Source organism: Prunus persica, chromosome G2 (assembly GCF_000346465.2).
Source record: "Prunus persica cultivar Lovell chromosome G2, Prunus_persica_NCBIv2, whole genome shotgun sequence".
In the NCBI taxonomy this organism is placed as follows: Eukaryota; Viridiplantae; Streptophyta; class Magnoliopsida; order Rosales; family Rosaceae; genus Prunus; species Prunus persica.
In genome coordinates this window covers 18,659,377-18,681,406 of record NC_034010.1, presented here as the reverse complement: position 1 = coordinate 18,681,406, position 22,030 = coordinate 18,659,377, and the positions used below count along the sequence as shown (strand labels likewise).

Here is a 22,030-nt window from a genome sequence, read left to right as displayed (position 1 = left end):
AGTACAGTCCATTAATATTCGTGCTCGTGCCGTGCCGTGCCGTGCCTCATTTAAACGGATATCATCCAAGTCAAGCAGATAATACATTATTTTTTCGACATTTTGAAAAGGATAAAAAATTTATCATCATTGTTTATGTTGACAACATTGAAATGATAGGGAATGACCCTGAAGAAATCAAGAGATTGAAAGTTCATTTGGCTAAAGAATTTGAAATCAAAGACTTTGGTATCCTAAGATATTTTCTTGGGATTGAAGTAGGTTATTCCGAGCAGAAGATCTTTGTTTCAAAAAGAAAGTATGTGCTTGATCTTTTAACAGAGACATGGATGCTAGCTTGTGAGCCAGTAAACACTCCAATGAAAAAAAAAACAAAGACTTGGGTATCCTAAGATATTTTCTTGGGATTGAAGTGGCTTATTCAAGGAGGGTATCTTCATTTCATAAAGAAAATATGTGCTTATAACACCTCACAGTGTTAGGGTATGGAGTCTACACCCTTATTTGATTAGTTACTTGAAATAAGAGAGTAGTTACTGGTACTCCAAAAATAATTATCATATATTTACAAGAAAAAAGTACATGATCATTATTTTGAAGTGCAAATATAGGCCGTTTTGATATTAAAAAATAAGAAAATTCTGGACTTACTATTTTTTTTATACCACATTGTGTACCACCTCTCTAAATAGATGTGACCAATTGTATTGGTGGGCACAATTTTTTGGCTGAAATCACAAACTTTTTAAATTTATCTATATATATAAAGGAAAAGATAAAGAATTGTGAAATATTCAAAATACCAGAAAATGTCTTTGGTTAATTCAAATATGGAGAATTGAAATTATTAATTAAATGACGATAATATGGTAAATTCACATTTTTCATATTTAAAAAATAAAAATAAAAACAAAATCATATAATAGGTCATATTTTTATGTAACATAACTACCCATGTTATATTTTCTTAATTCTAAAAATAAAATAAAACAAAAAAAGAAAATAAATACATAAATAGTGAATTTGATAGAATATTATATTTTGTTATACCGGAACTTGTACAATTTCACAATCGTCTACAATTCATTCATTTTTAGAAAAAACAGAAAATAGTTGTTTTCAAGTAGGAATGAAAAGGAAAAGAAGCTTACACAAATATTGGCCGTATGATTGAAATTTTTTACTGTTACAATTACGTAGATTAAATCTAGGCTGTCAGATTAGAGGATAGCACGCAGGCAGGTCCACCCTTGGCGTCGGCACTGCCTGACCAGCCGAGAGGTCCAGTGGTCTGCAAAAACTGGGCTCTACAAATTTCTAGTCCATCTGGTTTGTGGGCTGAAATTTCGACCCAACTTTTGCATTTCTCAAAATTTTGGCTCACTCAAGGGCGTTTTTTGTTTTTGGGCTGAAAACCCAATTTTTGAGTTCGGCCCCCTGCAGCGTTGGAGATGGCCTAACCGAGCAATCTTCAGTAAAAGAAAAAAAATCAATCATAGCTTCAAACAGCATCAGTCTCAGCAGCTTTTATTGGGGGTGGTTCCTCTCTCTCTCTCTCTCTCTCTCTCTCTCTCTCTCTCTCCCTCCCAAACACCACTGTTTCCCAATTTCCTCACTCCAAAACCCCTCTCTCTCTCTCTCCCCAATCTCTTCCCCCAAATTCAGACCCACCGAAAACCTAACTTTCCACTGTTGAACTTTTCACCGTCTTCTTTCCATTTAAATTTTTTTTTTTTCCCATTATTGCGGATCCTACTTCTGTGCTCTAAAGATGGACATTGAGCAAAAGCAAGAAGAGATCATCGATCACTTCGTTAAGCAAGCCTTGTCCCTCGAAGGCTCTGCCCTCGGCTCCCTCGTCGTCGAAGCCACCTCGCACCCTTCTCTCTTCGCCTTCTCCGAGATTCTCGCCGTTCCTAATGTTCTTCAGGTTTCTTTTCTTTTTCTTTCCTTCTCTGTTTTGTTGTGAATTTTCCTTTTCTGCTCTGTGGTGGTAGAAACTAAGAATGAAAGGAGAATTTGAATGTTAAGTTAGGAAATAGGAGATGATATCCTCACTGCTACAACTGGTATTTTTTTTTTCCCAATTAATGATGGCCAATGGATGTGGTGAAATATGATGTGGTAAATTTTTAATTTTTAATTATTTGGGATGTTGTCCTTAGCTAAACAGAAATGTTATTCTTGTTTTGGTTGAGAGAAGGGTTCTGTTGTTTTAGGAGTTAGGTCATTTGTTATGAACAAAAAATGTCTAAATCAGAATTTTGGTGTAGCCAAAGAGAAAATTAAATTGTTTTATTATTGTTATTGGGTTTTCATGCTACGAATGTCATTGTAGGAATAGTTCTTTTGACTCTGTAATATTTGCAGCTTGAAGGAACAGAAACTTCTGTGAACCTGGATGTGCTTCGCTTGTTTTCACAAGGAACATGGAGTGACTACAAAAGTGAGCGTGCAAAACTTGCTTCATCTTTTGGTCCATTTTCTCATTAGTGAATCTCTAGCTGTTGGTTTGATTGCTTTGGCCTTCTTGCACCAACTCAATTAATGTTTCTTTTCTGCTTATATTTCTGATACAATATCAAACGCCCTAAACTCTAAATGTTAAAAACTAACTTACACCCTGAAGTGTTAAACCCTGTTGCAACATGGAAACAAAAATCAGAAAAAGATAATCCAAAAATTGAGCCGCCATTGGAACGGTCTGTTGGCATGGCATAGTCTGCACCTGAAGTTCAATATATATGCATGTAGATGTACATATGTAGCTGAAAAGAAAATTAAATTGTTTATTGTTGTTGGATTTTCCTTTTCCTTCTCTTTGTTTTCTTCTTTTTCTCGGTGGGTAGTTGTATTTTTAGTGCAAGTTTTCGGGGTCCATGGTGATATTTCAAGTTGCATATATTTGAACGTTAAATGGTTTAATTATTCAAAACGTATGCAGCATCTATAACTACAAATGCGGTTACAAAAAAAAAAAAAAAGGTTAAAAAATACAAAAGAAAAAAAAGAACTTTATCTTCATTATCTTCAATTTTTTATATAAAAAAACTACTACTGTTTCTTTTAATGTCCCTGGAGTTTGGCGGAAATGATACCACTCCATAACATTTAATCGTTTTCATTTCCACTACAATAATTTCCAAAATTTCGGAGGATATAATGTCTTAAGAAATCATCTGTTAACTGTTGACCATTTTAAAAGGGAACACAGCCATAATTTTATGCATCATTGCCTCTGTCATCAACTCCGTAACATTATTAAATCCATGGTTCTCTTTTCTTATGTTTTTTTTTTCCGTATGGTTAATTTTTTTTATTTTAGAGAACTACTTCCCTTAAATTTCTGAGAGTTTTTGTGAAAAAATTATGTAAGCTTCTCTATGGCTTATTGTGATGGAATTTAAGAAACTGAAACATGGTTCAATTGTAGGTGATGCCAGTCGTCTTCCCCATTTGGTCCCTGATCAAGTCCTAAAGCTGAAGCAGCTCACTGTTCTTACACTAGCTGAGACAAACAAGGCATGATTCAAATGCGTTATCCTCTTATTTTTCAAAAGTTGTTGGTGATTTACATCTCTGAATGTGTAGTAATGGTTGAGGCTATATGGTTCAATGTGATTATGTGGAGTGTGTCACTTCTGGTACTTTATGTTCTCCATGCTTAACAAATGTCATCCTAAATAAAAAATGAAAGGATATAGTGAAAAATGCCTCACTTTTGGACAAGGCCTTTGGACATAAATTTGTCTTAATTGCACTTGGAGCAAATTGACTGCAGTTACCAATACCGCCAGTGCTTAAAATTGAATTCTTATTGTAATAGATTATGGTGCCTGTTAAAATACCGGAAACTCAGATTTGAAAAGTTAATTGAAGCGGAATGCCGGAAGCTTATTTGGTCTAAATCCCGAAAAATAGCAATGTTACCTATCTTAGTCATCTGATGCCCGACTCTAGTAATTGATCAGATCATGAGCTAAAGGCCTTATGATGGAGAAATTCTTCTATAACTTTTAGTATGTAAGGTAGCACTACATTAGATAGTGAAGTTTATCCCATTCCTGTTATTGTTATGAATCAAATACTGATGCATCAAGCATGTGTTTTTTTTTCCTCATTCAGCTACACTCGGGGATTTTCTGGGTCACTATTGTGTATTCAATTTTCTTAAGTATTCTTGAAAGCCTTTGCAGGTACTACCATATGATCAACTAATGCAGGAGTTAGATGTTATAAATGTACGTGAGCTCGAGGATTTTCTCATTAATGAGTGCATGTATGCGGTAATTCTTCTTTCATCCTGCTACCTCTTTTTTTTCCATACTATATTGAAACATGGACAAAGCGTCTCTACTGAAGGATGTGGAATGAATAATCATAACTTTTAACGAATTATCATTCAAATACAGTCCAAGTGAAAGAATTAAAATCAAATGTGTTGGAGAAACACTATTCTCCCTTGTCTTTCTGCCAATCTGTCTCGGTGTGTGCATATGGGCGGATGATTATTTGATTATGCCTACAACCATTGAAATAAAATGTGTTCTCGCTTGTGTAAGAATATTCTTTTGAATATTGGACAGCAATATCTGAAAGTTGTTAATGTTAGTTTTGGTCGATGAAGCATGGATATTCCAAATATTGCAGGTGCAGAGTATCCGATATGGATATGGCCCTGATGCCCCCCAATACACCTTGACACTTGTCGAATACAGATTTGGAGTATTCCGTTGACATTTTTGTAAGTTTGACCTTTGGATATAGTGCGACATGCGTTGTCTACGTACGCATTTGGGTGCAAGAGGCGTTCTTTTGTGATTTTTTCTCCCAAAAAAAGGGGGGTGTCTGAGGTTTTTTTTAAAAAAATTCAAATTATTTAAAAAACTGATGGTCTGAATATTACTTTAAAAGGTTAAGGGTTAAATGTGAAATAAACAGCAGCTTCTTTAATGATTGTTCTGCGACAAAGTTGATTTTCTAGCTAGTAGCTATTTGTAACAAACTAATGAGTAATCACGCATGAATGATGGAATGGAATCAAAGGATATAATCTTCTCCTTTTGTCTATTTTAATATAGTATCTTTTAAATTATGAACTAGGTTGCTACTTTCTTGGTTGTGTAGATAACCTTTTTAAGATATATATGTAATGTTATATATACTATTTTATTATGGAGGACATGTGTGGTGATTTTTAGGTTTGTTTTCTTTTAGGGCATAGTAAGAGGAAAGCTTGACCAGCTGCGGAAGTGCTTTGAGGTTTGAGCTTTATACAGCCTTTGCTTTAAATTATTGGAATTTTTTTCTCCTTGTTTTCGCTTTCCTCTTTCTTCTCTTTGGTTTCTGCTCATTCCCTTTAGGTATTCAATCTTGTGAAAGCAGGTCCAGTTTGCTGCAGGGAGAGACCCCAGACCTGGACAACTTGGGAGTATGATACACACACTGTCAAACTGGTAACATCTCTGATTTTGATGGCATTGGTGTAGTTTCTCTACCTCTCTTGGCATGTGCATTATGATCTCAAAACATTAATGTTTTTCCCTGAATGCGTGAAAGTTTCATGACTGTGAGGTGTAAATCTCATGCCATGGAGCATCTTTTACCAATTTGCTAACAAGTTTTCCAATGAAGATTCAGAAAAAAACCAAAAAACTGAAAAACATGGTCCCATTTCTAATGAAGTAATGTGTTATGATTTTTTGCTGCTGAGTTTATGATTTATAAAGTTTCTTCTCTAGATAAAAAAAACTAATAGAATCGTCTAAATTTTCTGTGAATGAAAACGTAGGTTGGATACCTCGAACAATCTTCTTATCTCGATTCAAGAGAAGATGAAGTGGGCAGATACTATGACTGAATTGGCCAAGGAACACAAAAAAGAGGTTGAAGATAGGGTGGAAGAAGTAAAGAAGTCCTCTTCCCACAAGGTCAGTTTAATCCAGTTTTATTTTTTGTATTGCTTCTCCTAATAATCCTTTCCTAATCAAGTGGACAAGTTGCATTTGATGATTTGGACATGCCATAGTAAAGAATACTTTATGATTTTTATTTTATTGATATGTTTCTCTACACCAAATGTGCACATCAAGGCTTTTTTGATGATCTACGCTGAAGCTAAATAATCACTAGATGAACGAGTACTTTGTTCTCACCCCACACAGTACCTCCCAATGTGTTTATTAGAGTCTTTTGTTTAGTTATTGGTTATATTGGTCGATGTGTCTTACTTACGTTGTGGCAGAAGTTCCACACTGTAACCAGGCCGACATTGACTTCCGGGGGCACGAGGAGATTTACTCCGAACCTGGTGGAGTGATGGACTATGAGGAAGACCGAAGTAGACCAAAGAGGTAATGCATATACCTCACTTTCTTAATTATGATTCTCTCTCTCTTCCTCACGTCCTTTGGGTAGGTGGTCTAACCATGTTCCACACAATAAAATATTTGTGAGCCTTTATTGCAAAACCCATTACGTGCATTATTTGAATATTTGGTTTGGATCGTCAATATGATTTGCCTTTACTCTACTTTTGGACTTGGAAATGCAGGAGACGGCATCCGATATATAGATGAGAGTTAAGAGGTGGAAAGGATGAGTGTGTTTAGGCGAGTTTGAGTAGGCTTGATTTTTGTTCATGGCTTTCCCAGATGTGTTGATTTTTCCTTTTTGGAGACCATAACCTCTCCTATGTTAAACCTTTTTCTTTGTTGTTTTAGGCTCATATTTCATATGTTATTTAGCTTGTCTTCAACCCATTGTTATTCCAATTGAGTTTACAAGAATGAAACCACATTTATTGGTGCGGCTAACATTGTTCATGGATTCAGATACTACAACTGTTCTTGTTTCTCAATGTGTCTTGAGTTCAGTGGTTCTTATATTGGTAAAAATTGGCGGGTGAATGGTTCAACTTCCCAGTAATGATTTTGAGTGCCCTTTTAAGTGGCTTTGTTTCTGGGTGCGCTTGTTTCTTTGTTGTTAGATCGGATACGGATCGTTGAGATACACGATGGAAATCTTGTTGATTCAATACTTATTTAATATTTTTTCAATTATTCAATCTCAAGTAAAAATATGATAGTTATTATAGGCGAAGTGCAGCACAAGAATGAATGTTTTCTTATATGTACGAGTTAGGACAGTTGCATGCACCCAGTCCAGAGGTAACTTCCTTGTAAAAGCGTTCATGCAAGCTTCTAAGTTTAATTTAACCTTTCGATAAAAGAAAAAAGTTTTATTTCACCCAAGTAGACATTTTGAATTGAATATTTCCATTTATTTTCTTTGCATAGACACCAACCATTAACATTATATGGTGTAGCGACAAGAGTACCAAGTACTTTGATACAATTTTCCATTACTCGATAGTGAACAATACTCCATCTGTTTTGTAGAATCATGTGTACTTATCAAGCCAACAGGATACGTGCGTCAAACGTAGCCATTTTGCAAGACCACCAAGGCGACTCCGTGTTGAAGAGGCTCCGAGGAAACCACCACCCCCACCTAGGTGTACCACAATTGTCCCCACAAGGTTATATATGTTATGCCACTCATTGGGAAGATAATTGGTTAGACAAATTCTGGATCGAGATACTATAACCAGGGCTGGCCGGGGGCGACGCCGAAAATAGATCTTATATTTATATATATAAAAGTGAGCATACCGCTATTCTTTCATTTATATAACCGTTGAATATGACCTGACAATGACAACAGAAATTAATTTGGGGACCTCCCTTGAGCCAGGACTCGGGGGTGGCACTTCCTGCCCTGGCTCAGGGTCGGGCCTAACCATAACAACGTTTCATATAGTTCTAGAAAGGTTTATGTGAGGACGGGTAAGAAGAGGATTCTCTTGAGTTTATCAAACGCCAAACGGCTTTTTTTCATATTTGATTTCTCTTGCAACAAATCTAAAGAGGTTATTTTCACAGCACAATAATGTCAAATTAACCCTACATTAAGTGCCTCTGTAAATTAATTTGTCATGTATTGGCCGACATAATCTAACACCTAGATCGTTGGAAATATAGAATTGAGTAAAATTTGAAGGAAATACACCATGTGTACACCATATATTTTAAATATTAAAAGACAGATAATAGCAGTTGGTCATTGTACGTATATGTATTATTAACATACTAGCATAAGTTGACCCCAAAAAAAATATATACTATCGTACGTATAAGAAGGAAAAAAAAAAAAATATTCTTTGTTTAAACATTGCACATGCATTTTATAATATAATAACAATTATGAAATAAAAATGAATAAACAAAAGTGAAAATGCCCAGTTCTGGACTTCGAAAACGGAAAGTTGAAACAAGGTGGCATCTGGCTCAGTGTACATTTGAAATGGCTTTGACCAGAGGCCCCGTGAGCAAAACCTTATTTAATTTTAGAAATAGTAATATTTAAGGAAAGTAAAAATCTACTGCGAGCTACTTAATCGAATCCCTCTATCTATTTAAAGCAAAATTCTAAGATAACTATAAATGGCAACAACAACAAAAACTACTATTCCTTAGAGAAAATCTGTGAAAAATTAAGTTCGGTACATTCTTATTGGCATTCTTTGACTTGTAATCTAATCCTTAGTGTAATAAATTCGATCCGTAATTTAATAAATCCGAGGGTTCCCTTGTATATCTTAAGATTTAATAATAAAACTTTATAAAATATAAGATAGTTTTTGGATCAGTAAAATTGTAAATCGTGTTTTTAATTTCATTGACAAGCAAGTGGGTCAACTCCTTATAAATTCAGGTGACACATCACGTAAGTGTTGTCATTGGGTTTCACGCATGGGTAAATTAATTGATAATTGGAGAGGAGATCTAACTCTTTATAAGCTCTTAATACAACCATTGGGTTTAAACTTTCCAACATGGATTCACATCCTCACAATCATAACCCTACAATTTTTTTTTGCTTTGAAGTATGCAATAACAAAGAAAAAGACAAAGAACAAAGAATCTAGATCCACGATGTAAGCCAAAAAGAGAAATAAGAAAATCGATCACCAATCTCAACTACAACAAGATTCTAGGGTTTAGAATTAAATACATGATAATAATTCATGCCCATGTGTGTAACGTACCTGGAATCCAACATACCATGCTCTCAAAATCTAACTAAACTGAAGAGATTCATTTTAAACTAATATAGTGCTAATTAAGTATCAGATAATTTCTGCACGTGACTAAACGGACACATGGATTGCATTAATTATTTCACGCACTGCCATGAAACTTGAAGCTTCATTGAAGCTGCCTCCGATACCATATGAGCTCATATAAAGCTAGCTTTTGTGTGTGACGAACATGTGCCAACGTTCGATCGATCATAAGAAACTCAGAGCTTCGACCCACTCAATCGATCATAAGTACGTCTATACTATAGTTCAGGAACATGTACGGAGAGACAACCTTAGAACTAGAATCAAACTTGGCTCTTCTTGAGTCCATTCGCCACCATCTTCTTGATGATTTGGAGCCTCAGGCAACGAGTTTTAGCGGCAATAATGTCTCGGTGACTTTCCCCTTTTTCGTGAAGGAGAATTGGTGGGAATCATCTCTTGAAGCTGAATATGTGGACAACACCATGCAGGACATGCTTGAAGCTTTGCATGACGTAAATTACGTTGGATGTGTTGTGTCCGACGACGAGGTTCAATTGAAGGAACAACAAGTGGCGGCGGGTGCTGTTCACGCGCCAAGGGAGGAGAGGCATTATAGAGGCGTGAGAAGGAGGCCTTGGGGGAAGTTCGCGGCGGAGATAAGGGATCCGGCAAAGAACGGCGCGAGAGTGTGGCTTGGAACTTATGAGACCCCGGAGGACGCGGGGCTGGCTTATGATCAAGCCGCATTTAAGATTCGAGGTTGTAAAGCCAAGCTGAATTTTCCTCACTTGATTGGCTCGAGTAACATGGAGCCCGTTCGGGTGACCCCTAAGCGGCGCCGCTCGCCTGACCAATGCTCTTCTTCGTCCTCGTCTGCATACACATTGGATAATGGATCTCCCAAGCCAAAGCTAAGAGAGGCCGGGGTTGATAATCACTTGGCAGCTTCAGATATAAATTAAGAGTGGTGATTTCCCCACTCTAATTTTATCAACTTACACTTCATTTTATAACTAAAAAATGAGTATAAGTGGATAAAATTGGAGTGGAAAAATCATTACCCTAAATTAATATTAGTTATGAAAATGCATGTATAATTAAGTAGCTGAGAAATGGTTCCTACTACTAGAGTTGCATTTCTATTTTCCTTATTTTTGCAAGGAAGAAATTTAGGCCTCACTCTAATCTTGAGTGGGGGAGCATATAAGGGCAAAATGTTCATCCTCGTTTCTTGTTGGGGAACTAATATTTAAGAAGTCATGAAAACAAAGTTCGCCTAGTTAACCTAAATGGCCCACTTCGGTTGTGCTATTGGGCTAATTTTTCAATTCTTTTGGGTTTCATTCAGAAAGTATTTTACTTGAGTTCATAAGCACAAGTAATTAAGCTACTCTCATAAAAAATAATAGAAAAAAAAAACTAGAGTTATAATTTTGAAAGAAACAAACTACAATTGCAATTGAGTTTAATTCAATTCATTAAGCTCTATCCCAAAAATAATCGCAAGTGACTCTCGGTATATGAAGAACTTTCCGCTACCACAGGTTTGTTTGGTTCACGGAAAGAATTTGATGGAAAATTATTTCCCATGTCATTTTTCAAAGAATGGAAAATGGAAGATTTCCCATCCCCAAGTCATGTTTTCCATGAACGTAACGCACCCTAAGGCCAATGTGTTTACATATACAATCCAGTAAATCACTGAACATCATATCTGTTTTTCAATTTTTTCACTCAGTGGCTTATTTGGTTAAATACGTATTTATCAATATAAACTAGTCTTCTTCTTTTTTTTTTCCTAGTGTGAATCTCTTTTAGAACTTTTCCATACTTCTTGAAGGCATATTATTGTCAAAATACGATTCACACAGGTTGATTTGCAGGTTTTTATTTCAAATATTGAAACATGTGTTCATATCTTCTATGTCACATGTGTTCATATTTCAAATATTGAAATATGATCCTTTAGGAATACAATACAAATCAAAGAGCCAAGTTCTCGAATTCTGTAGAAATCAACAACGCTACGAAAAATGAAAGGACAAAGTTGAAGGACATATGCACATTGATAAAAGATATATATATTGGGCTAGTTTGACGATCTTTCCCTTTTGTAAAGATGCTCTGCTAATTCTCCAACCCTAATACACTGCAAGATTGTCAATTTTGTTTCCGAAAATTACTTTTATTATGTCCAACTAAAAAAAAAAAAAAATCTGACCTGAAAAAAAGAACTACAAAAAAACCAAAATGAATAATCCAAGTACTCAGATGGCCAAAAGTTCGTCATATGTGTACAACTCGTCGACAAACAGCTGGCCGCCGAGTGTTAATGACTCCACTTGAAACACGTGAAACTGTTCAGCTGCTTCTTCCAACTTGGCTTTAGCCGCCGAGTCAACTCCACTCTTTCTCCTCTTAAGCGTCGGGCATCCGCCATCATCAGACGATGTGGCTGACGAAAAGGATGGCTCCGGCGAGCCACGCTTGGGAGCCACACGACCGGGCTCCGAATCATGTGAGCCAATAAGGTGAGGAAAATTAAGCTTAGCCTTGGAGCCACGCATTTTAAAAGCAGCTCGGTCATAAGCCAAGCCGGCATCCTCAGCAGTCTCATAGGTCCCGAGCCACACTCTCGCCCCGTTCTTCTTTGGGTCCCTAATCTCCGCCGCGTACTTCCCCCACGGTCGCCTCCTCACTCCCCGAAAATGTCGGCCACTTGGCGGCGCGTGGTTTACACGCGCCTCCACCTTGACATCCAAATCATGGTCCAAGATTGCAATTGTGTCACCCCAGCCCTCTACACCAAAGTGAGCATGGCTAGAGCTTGAAGTACTTGGAGCACAATCATACAACGGTGCATCATCTTCAGCGGCACTGACCAAAAACGTTGCCTGGTTTTCAAAATCGTCGTCTAGCAGATGCTGACGGATTGACTCCAAGAGAGCCCAGTTGGAACTCGTAATGCTTTCCGTTGACATTTTCTGAGTTGTAGATCTGCCTCTTTTTTTCCCTCAAGAGTTTGATGATGGTGAGATGAGTTTGATTTCTAAATCTGGATTGTTTTTGAAGTTGGGACATATCAGCCTCATCAGGATTTCTATATATACATGGAGATGCGGGAAGAGAGGCCCTGTCGTCTTGCTTGTAAATGATGATTATGTTATTATATTGATGTGGTTGGTTCCATGAAAGCTCACTGGTTTATTTTCGATCACATGTTTTGAATGCTTCAAAGAAGTTCAAAGAAGGTGTTTTTTAACACGTTTGTGTTGTCTTGATATTGCTTTCGTTAACTGGTTTGAAATATTCGAGAGTCCAAAGCATTGTTTAATAATAAAATTTGAGCCCGTTCGTAATCTTTTTGTGTGCATGTACAAAAATAAATAATGGTGCTGCATACGACAAAATAAAATAAAATAAAAGGAATTAAGTTCATCAGCTGGTAACACATTTGGTGAATATAATTTATGTACTTGCAGTTTTGTGCTCGAAATGGATGAGGTCATGAGTGATACTTTGCAAATTCGTATGAACACTCACATAGTAACATCTAAAACCTTTAACTATAGCAATCATTTAATATATATATATATATATATACATATATACAGTCCCCTTCTATTGAGGGATCCCTCAAATAATTTTATTTGAGGGACGCCCTTTAGGGTACCCTACAATTCTTTTCCCAATAATCGAAACCATCTATTTTTTAGGTATTCATTCATAGATCATCCTTACAAAAAATTAGACAAATCGGAAACCGTTTCGACATCCAATTGTGTCTTACAAAATCAATGAACACGGTGCTTTAAGAAAAGTACTAAAATTTCAATAACTCAATTGAGTGGTCACATGATATCGGATTCAAGTGATTTTTTGTAGAGATGATCTTTGAATGAGTATCTACAAAATAGACGGTTTGGATTAGTGAAATACAATCCGGAGTGGGGCCTACAAGGGGTGTCCCTCAAATAAGCTTATTTGAGGGATCCCTCAATGGAAGCTCTCTGTACATATATATACATACGAAATGCTCTTACTATTCATCAAATAAAAATAATATGATAAATTAACCCTTTTTTATATTTTTTTTATAAGAAACATAAGTCTTCTTTTCATGGGATAGAACTAGACTTATTTTCTCTTTTTTTAATTCTAAAATGATAAAAGTAAAAAATAGAAAGCAACAAAAAAAATTAAATTGTTACATGTGTGAACATGTGCCAAGGGCTACTCTTTTTAATTCTAAAATACAAAAGCTAAGTTTTAATAATAAATAAATAAAAAACCGAGAGAAGCATGTTCGAAAACCCTAGCTCTCTCTCTCCCAAAAAAAACACTCTACATCTATTTTCACTTTGAGGGGGGAGGAAGCCACTGTTTTTCCTCCCCTCTCCCTTTCTCCCTTCCTCCCTTCTCCTCTTTTCCCCAATTTTTAGAGACATAAGGTTTCCCTTGTTTGTCTTAGTTTTGTAATCATTTTCCTCCACTTATCATAGGCGAATGCGTCTTGGCGTCGGATCTCCACATGTGTTTCGGTGTCGAATCTCTGCGACCATCCTTTTTGCAGTTTCTCCATGTTTAGAATAAGTCACAAAGACTCTTTGGATTTTCTGTGTAGTTTTCACCTTTCATTTGTGAGAGTTTTCTACTTCTCCTTTGTGAGAGTTTTATTTGTGTTGTTATGGCTTGATTTTTTCAAGCTTTATTTATTTTTGATTATTCTGAGTTTGCACTCTTAGTTGGGATGTCTATGCCAGAATTTTTTCAATCATGCGTGATTGTTGGAGGAGCCCCAGATTATCTTAATTTTGATGTTGGATCGCTCCGTTATTGTAATTGCTATTTATGGCTAGTGACTTTTTTTGGCTAAATTATGAATGCAATCCTAAAATTTCTCAACAAATTTTTTTTTTAAAAAAAATAATTAGAAGCATGTGTGCCGAGGAATATATTTTTAAACAATCCTGAAATCTCTCTCGACAATGTTCACACACACATGAGCTAGCGCTTGTCATGAAACTAGTTTTTCACTACATAAATAGAAAGATTAAAGGATAGTTTTTCCATGATTTCACATTAGCTAGATTAAAATGGAACATGTGATCAACAAATCTCGAGATGATTTCACATGAATTCATTTTTATGGACAATTTTTTAAAGGATATCTCAAATCGAGAGTTCTAATATAGGCATCATCTCAGATCAAACTGCTAAAAACCATGTCCACATATTTATATATCAGGGAAATATATGTATCGCGCACACACGAACATGAAAATGGTGCTGCATTCATCTCGCTATATTGCTAGGTTCTAGACTAAAACAATTTTCTTTACCAGCAAAGGAGATAAATGTGGAGAAGGACTTTATGCTAGAATATTTCCCTTTTACACACTGTTTCTTCTTTAAAATTCTCTCCCTTTCGTTGAACTCCAAGTTATTCAACATCAGCTGCGTTTTTTTCCTCTCATCCAAAAGATCTTTGACTTTTTTATTCTTTTTTATTTCTTTTTGCAACTACTTGCATGCATGCTTACGTCTAAATATTTGTCCTCTCAAGGTGTAAATAATCGAGGTTATGTAATAATAATAACATAATTATAGCCAATGGGTTCCCACTGGTGGTGGTGGATTCCCCTTTCCCCTACCACCCAAGATCGAACCAATAGGATTTTTTTCTTCCGAAGTAACCAAAAAAACATAATTATAGACATGTCACATGACGTCATGTTCCAGTTACCTTAATTAGACTCGGTTAATATATACTTCCATGAAAAATTCCATATAATTCAACTACCTGGTCCTTCATAGTTTTTATTTTATTTTATAAACTTTAATAATACTTTATCAAAAGGTCCTTCATAGTTGGAGTGGTTAGATGTGCTAGCTTTTACAATTACAACTTTGACTTTTTTACGAGAAAATTATTTACATTGGTTGCCTTTTCATTGTACTTACTAACCAATTAAATGCTTTATTTATTTATTTATTTATATTTACTATAAAATTGATTCAGATTGAAACATATGCTCCTTTTCTCATTGCCGTACACATATAAACTAAAAATACAACTTGTCTTTTAAATCAGTTTCAGACAAATTTTTTGACGTATTTTCAAATATAAATTAATCTTCATACTAAAATGTGTAATGTATTTTTTTAATCTCGTAAATTGCTAGCAATGTGATTCGCAAGGAAATGTGATTTTTTTGACCAAAAAATAGAGTGTCATATCTTATGGTAGTTAGGGAAATTTTTGTGACTTACAAAGAGAATTATTATTATTTTGTAATACAAGTGATGGTCTAAACTACAGATGCAGAGTGAGGAATTTTTTGCACAGTTGAACTCTTGGGGTAAGTGTAAAGCTAAGTGCTTTATCACTCGAATGATTTCTTTGAAATAATTTATGTAAATACTCACGTTTTACATTAATTATGAGGATTAGAATACTAGGTTAAGGTTGTTTTTCATATTGAATTGCATTTGTGGGCAAGTGGACATGTGAGCCTCCTCTCTCGAGTCTCAGAGTACGGGCGGCCATGTGATCAGAGAATATTTCCATGAAAAGCAAGTTGCATATCATGACATCCAATCCATTATGTCTGTTTCCTAATTCATTCTTCATGAAGACTTTTTTTGACCAAGTAATTGCTTGTGTTCTTTTTTTCATTTTCTTTTTCATTTTTAAATTTTCTTTATTATTATTATTTAGAATAAACGATAATAGTTCATAATGAACAAACAAAAGTACAGAGCAACTATCGTGCAATAAAGAATTGATTGGTTGTGTTTTGTATACCAAAAACGTTGAAGTTAGAGTCACGTGTGATTGGTAGTATTTTCTATATTAACAAACAGGATATATCGTTTACTATATTGGGAATAGACCTTGTGGAATTCATGCTCTCGTTTATTATTATTATTATTATTATTTTTCAACATTAAATTATAGTACTAGTTTTTCTTCTCCTCCAGGCTTTAAGTTCACTTTTGGTACCACTCTATGTTTGAACGCTGATGTGGGAGAAAATTTCAAGTCTCCTCCCCGCCCCCAAAATTTACCACTCAAAGGAAAGTAATTTTAGTTATTTTTTCTTTTACTTGGTCCATAATGTTTGAAAATATAACTATGTGCTTCGGCTATACATGAATACAAATACATGATCATACATCAAATAAGTGTAAGGCAGGGTCTCCAATCTGAGACCATGTTAAATTCAGCACGCGCCGGAATATTATCGAAAAACAATCCGTTAACGAACATATTTTTTCATAAGTGTGTTGTGAATGTTATTCTTTTTATGCAAGCGATATTAGGGGATGGATAATCGAACACATAATTTCGGAAATGAAAATAAAATATTGTCAACCACTTGAACTAGAAGCTACTTACTTTTGTGAATACTATTAATCAAAGAGTTTTTATATCCGAAAAGACGAAATAAATTATGCTTTCATACAACTATTTCAAAGCGACCCAATAGCTTCCAGCTTTGAACTACTAACAAGTCTATGCAAAATTTTCAAAATAATACAATAGAGTATTGCAAGAGATCTAGCAACATAAGATGTTTATATTGACGACAGATATAATTAAATAAATAAAGTCCATTGCTCCAAAGTGACGTTTAGAGCTGACATTCCACATCCTAGGCAGCGCTGAATCACTCTTGTCTCATGCATTTACAAATAATTTTTTTTATGTTTCGGAATCGTCATATTAAGCGATGGATGACTATTGATTTCCTTATTTTATTATTCCTTTTGAGTTGCCATGGATGTAGATCAAGAATGGGAGAGATGTGACAGTGACGACGGAATAAATTTACAGGAGGATACAGAAAGTGAAGAGGAAAAGTCTCCATGACTTAAGTAAAACTTATCTATGCAATTTCCAAATTTCTGTGATCTTCAATTAATGAGATAGCTGATTGGATAGATTTATGTAAAATTTTAACGTGAAGAAAGTAAAGCTGTTATTAGAATTTTCGTAAAATTTTGTGGAATTTCATGGGCTTAAAGACAAAAAGCTTTTGAGTTTAAAGCTCATGTGTTGATACGGCAAAAATCGAGTGAGGCTGTAAAGAAGAATTATGATGAGGGGATGTTTGTCAACAAAATGATCTTAACTTGTTGAATAGTAGTTTTAGGTTCGAACCCTCATAACACATTCGTATTGTGTGAGAAAACATCCCTCACCAAATATCACTTATATCAAAAAATAAATAATAAAAAAAATCCTTAATAACCGTCCAAATGAACCCAAAGTCTAGAATTAAAAGCCAAGTATGGAAATAAGGCCCAAAGAAGCAACTTTTATTTTAGGTTGGATATTTCCATATGAATTAGGGAAAATTATACAATGATATTGTATTACCACGTCAGCCGGTGATACTTCCTTTCAAAATATGCTACGTATTATTATTATTATTATTAAATAATGAAAGCTTTTTTTTTTTTTTTTTACAGTTGAACTTTAAATATGTTTTTATCTTTAAAATAAAATAGAGAAAATAAGAATATCCAAAAGACAGAAGAACCACCGCCCACCCCAACCCTGCCTCCCTGATTGACGCGACCTCCCTGTCATTTTCTTCCTCCATCCATCTCTCTATTTCATTGGATCGACGTGCAGAGAGCATCATAACGCCTTCTTTTTTTTTGGGCTGATTTTTCTCCACAATATTACCAAAGGGATTAAGATTCTCCTTCTCCTCCTCCTCCATCACTCACTTCCTCATACATATTAAGACAAAAAACACCAACCCAGTTTACAGTTTACTTTTTTTTTCTTGAGCTATGCTTGAAAATGAAAACCCAAGTTGAAGATTAGATTTTTTTCGAACTGGGTTTAAGTGATGGATACTCCTGACATACTTAGAATATATGATATTGGTTTTGTTTTCTGCTCTCATGGTATAAGAGATCTTGCAGATTTTTATGGAGAGAAGGGGGGGGGGGGGGGGGGGGTGGTGAGGTGGCAAGCAGTGGGAGTGGGAAATTGGGCTGGGTTGGGGTGGGAGGGAGGTGGTTAATGACGTCTATGAATTTTAAATACAACTTGTAAATAAATCAAATTTATTTAAAAAAGATTGACACATGATGTATTTTTGAGTGGAAGTATCATCAATTAACGTGGTGATATGATACTATTCTATAATTTCTCTGAATTAGGACTGAAGTATAATTAAAAGGCTGTAAATCATATTGTATTTGTGGCTCAAGTACGTGAGCAACGATTCTTCCCAAGTCCCAAAGTGAGGGCGCTCTGTGGCTTGAGCTAAGCATCTTACTATGGACAAGGAGACATTGCAATGCTGCTTAAGTCCCATGATATCCATGATGTGTTGTTTCATAATTCATTCTTCGTGACAACTTTTTTTACTTATATTAATATAGTCCCTTTTTTTCAAATCATAGTTTGACAAATGTAAAAATACTTTATTAAAAATACAAAAAGAGAATTTTTTATGCGTACATGTCAAATAGCGATTTGTTTGGACTTTATTGAAAAAAATAGTGATTTGCAGAGAAAGAGAACGTATATATATATTTTACCACTAGCAGTACTTGTGCATTATATATACCAAAATATGAAGAGTTCACGTGTGGTTATAGTTTTCTTTTTCTATATAGTACAAATGAAACATGTTAATGCTTTGGCACGAAGAATTTATGTTGCTTTTATTTTGATTCATATGTATTAATATTATTATTTGTTTTTCTTCTCCTTAGTTTAAGTTCATGAACTTTTGGTACATGCCACAGTAAGGTCTTGACGATGTAGTAAAAATTGCAAGTTAAGTCCTTCTCATCCCCAAAAATTTACCTCCCCAATCATCTTAATTGTAATTTTTTTTCTTACTTTTCCATATATATAATCCCCTTCTATTGAGAAATCCCTCAAATAAACCCTTTAGGATACCCTACAAAAAAAATTTCAACAATCGAAACCATATATTTTTTAAGTATTGATTCATAGATTATCCTTGCAAAAAATTTGATACATCAGAAACTATTTAGATATCTAATGGTATCCTACAAAAACAATGAACACGGTGCTTCACAAAAAGTAATAAAATTTTAATAATTTAATTTAGTGGTAAAATGATATTGGATTCATGTATTTTTTGTAGAGATGATCTTCGAATGAATATCTACAAAATAGACAGTTTGGATAATGAAATACAATGTATGGTGAGCCCTACAAAGGTGTCCCTCAATTGAAGCTCACTATGTATGTATATACATGTCTTTTTTTCTTTTTCTTTTTTTTTTTTTTTTTGAATTCATCTTCTTCTTTTTTGGTAGAAGAATCAGAGCCAGCCTTGGGGGTGGCCGGGCCATGGCCATGGGCCTCCAAGTAAGGGGGCTTTAAAATTTTTTATATTATTTATATTTACTAGCGTCCAACTTAAAAAAAGAAAAAAAAAACTCATGATGAAATTAAATGACGAAACACAATTCCTCTTTCTAGTAGAAACCCCAACACGCTTACTTTTTTCCCACGTAGCAGCACCAACTCCTAGTTTCTCCATGGAAGAACATACTATGTATTTAATCCACCGAGCTCTTAATCCACAACCATATTATTCTATGTTTTCACAGTCTCTCTTCAATTTATCCATTATTTTCAGTTTCTATAATTCCTCTTTTCTCATATTGTAATCCTAAGAATCGATCTCTCACTGAGTCGATCCTTCCAAATTTGCTACATAGCTTCCAAATTTGTATCTCATGTTTAAATATTTGAAACATATATCTCAATTACCTTCATATCAAAACCTGCAAATCAACCGTGTGGAATCCTATTTTGACTAACATGCCTTGAAGAAGTATGGAAAAGTTTCATAGAAAGATAACATAGAGAACTTCGATGAAAATTTTAAAAAAAGGGAGAAGACACAACCGAAGTGGTCCGTTTAGGTTAATTAGTCGAAATGAGGATGAACATTTTGCCCTTATGCTGCTCAAGAACAAGATCAAGTGATGAGCCCTAAATTTCTTCCTTGTATAAATAAAATACAACTCTAGCGCAGTAAGAACCATTTCCCAGCAAATTAATTAATACAAGCATTTTCATAACTCATATTAATTTATTTTAAGTTATTTATAGTAATTTACCCCATTATGCTCCATCTCAAGCTGCCAAGTGATTATCATCAACTCCATCCTTGCTTAGCTTTGGCTTGGGAGACCCATTATCCGATGAGGACGACGAAGAGGAGAGGTCAAGCGAGCGGCGCCGCTTAGGGTTCACCCGGACAGGCTCCACGTTACTCGAGCCAATCAAGTGAGGAAAATTCAGCTTGGCTTTACAGCCGCGCAGCTTAAACGCTGCTCGATCATAAGCCAGCCCCGCGTCCTCTGGCGTCTCGTAAGTCCCCAGCCATACTCTCGCGCCGTTCTTTGCCGGATCCCTTATCTCCGCAGCGAACTTCCCCCACGGCCTCCTTCTCACACCTCTATAATGCCTCTCCTCGCTTGGCGGGTGAACAGCACGCGCCGCCACTTTTTGTTCCTTCAATTCAATCTTGTCATCGGACACAACACATCCGACGTAATTTACGTCATTCAAAGCTCCAAGCATGCCCTGCACGTCGTTGTCCACGTGTTCGGTTTTAAGAGACGACTCCCACCCATTCTCCGTCACGAAAAGCGGGAAAATCACCGGGACATTATTTCCAGTAAAACTCATTGCCTGAGGCTCCAAATCATCAAGAAGATGGTGGCGAATGGACTCAAGAAAAGCCAAGTCAGATTCTAGTTCTAGGGTTGTCTCTCCGTACATGTTTCTGCACTATAAACTAATACACACGTAATATTAAATTGAGTGGGTCGAAATTTTGAGTTTCTTATGAACGATTTAAATGGAGAGAGTTTATTCGGAGGGCATTTGGTTTATATAAGCTTAATATGATCTAGGATGCAGCTTCAATGAAGCTTCAAGTTTCATGGCAGTGCGTGCAATAATTAAGGGAATCCTGTGCCTTTTTAGTCACGTGCAGAAATTATCATATACTTAATTAGCACTATATTAGCTTAAAATTAACTAAATTAATCGAATTATCTGCAATTTAGTCTTTGAGAGCGTGGTATGTTGGAATCCAGGTGACGTTGCAGCCTAATAAGGTTAAGGCTCCACATCACCAGCAACGGCTCATTGCTTGTCTTATTATAGGTTCTTGTTACACACATGGGCATGGATCATTATTATCATGTATTTTTTTGGTCGGAGAATAATTATCACGTATTTATTTTTAAATATAAAATCTTGTTGTAAGATTAAAATGGGTGATCGATTTTCTTACTTTCTCTTGGATTTAGATTTCTTTTTTCTTTTTTCTTGTTGTGTACTGAAAAGTAAAAATAAAGGTAGGGCGGCGATTGTGTGACGATTTGAAGAAATATTCCTGATTGAAAGTTAAAAAGCCTTGTAAGGATTTATAAGAAATTAAATCATTCTTTTCATTGACCATGATTTATAAGGAGTTGACCCACTTACTCATGAATGTGATTAAAAACATGATTTACATTTTTGCAATAAAACCTTCCTTTGAAAAATGGGTGAGAATTCTTGCATGTTCTGACATGCATTACTTGGACTTTTTATTTGAGTTTGTATTACGGATTCAAAGAATGCCAATAAGTTTACTCTATGAAACACGTGGTTTCTGGTTAAAGCCATTTCAAATGCGCAGAGAACCAGAGATGCCCACTTGTTTCAACTTTCCATTTTCAAAGTCCACAACTGGGACATTTTTTTTACTTTTGTTTTATTCATTTTAGGGTTTCATAATTGTTATTATATTATAAAATGCATGCGCAATGTTAAAAGAAACAATGTTTTTTTAATTTATTTTAGGGTTTAATATTTATAGCATATGATAC

General features: G+C 35.3%; 4 protein-coding genes across 8 annotated transcripts; 2 read left to right on the top strand and 2 right to left on the bottom strand.

Annotated features, from left to right (window-relative positions):
• On the top strand, nt 1,521-7,806 carry LOC18770325 (COP9 signalosome complex subunit 7). Of its 5 annotated transcripts, none has more exons than XM_020558297.1 (9): nt 1,521-1,930; nt 2,371-2,446; nt 3,434-3,522; nt 4,197-4,286; nt 5,218-5,262; nt 5,386-5,456; nt 5,792-5,930; nt 6,265-6,353; nt 7,401-7,806. In XM_020558297.1, exons 1-9 carry the CDS (start codon nt 1,772-1,774, stop codon nt 7,606-7,608), a joined length of 966 nt encoding a protein of 321 aa, XP_020413886.1. In that variant the 5' UTR covers nt 1,521-1,771; the 3' UTR covers nt 7,609-7,806. The 5 variants fall into 5 exon arrangements, with proteins under 5 accessions (XP_020413886.1, XP_020413888.1, XP_020413887.1 ...); XM_020558299.1 differs by having other exon boundaries at nt 6,245-6,353; nt 7,401-7,504; XM_020558298.1 differs by lacking the exon at nt 7,401-7,806 and adding an exon at nt 6,554-6,961.
• Nucleotides 9,421-10,383, top strand: LOC18771097 (ethylene-responsive transcription factor 13). The gene has a single exon (XM_007203230.2). The coding sequence runs from the start codon at nt 9,421-9,423 to the stop codon at nt 10,090-10,092; it is 672 nt and encodes a 223-aa protein (XP_007203292.1). The 3' UTR covers nt 10,093-10,383.
• Nucleotides 11,165-12,190, bottom strand: LOC18770127 (ethylene-responsive transcription factor 2). Its single transcript, XM_007204009.2, has one exon. The coding sequence runs from the start codon at nt 12,109-12,111 to the stop codon at nt 11,398-11,400; it is 714 nt and encodes a 237-aa protein (XP_007204071.1). The 5' UTR covers nt 12,112-12,190; the 3' UTR covers nt 11,165-11,397.
• Nucleotides 20,040-20,982, bottom strand: LOC18771055 (ethylene-responsive transcription factor 1A). The gene has a single exon (XM_007203032.2). It carries the CDS (start codon nt 20,928-20,930, stop codon nt 20,280-20,282), a length of 651 nt encoding a protein of 216 aa, XP_007203094.1. The 5' UTR covers nt 20,931-20,982; the 3' UTR covers nt 20,040-20,279.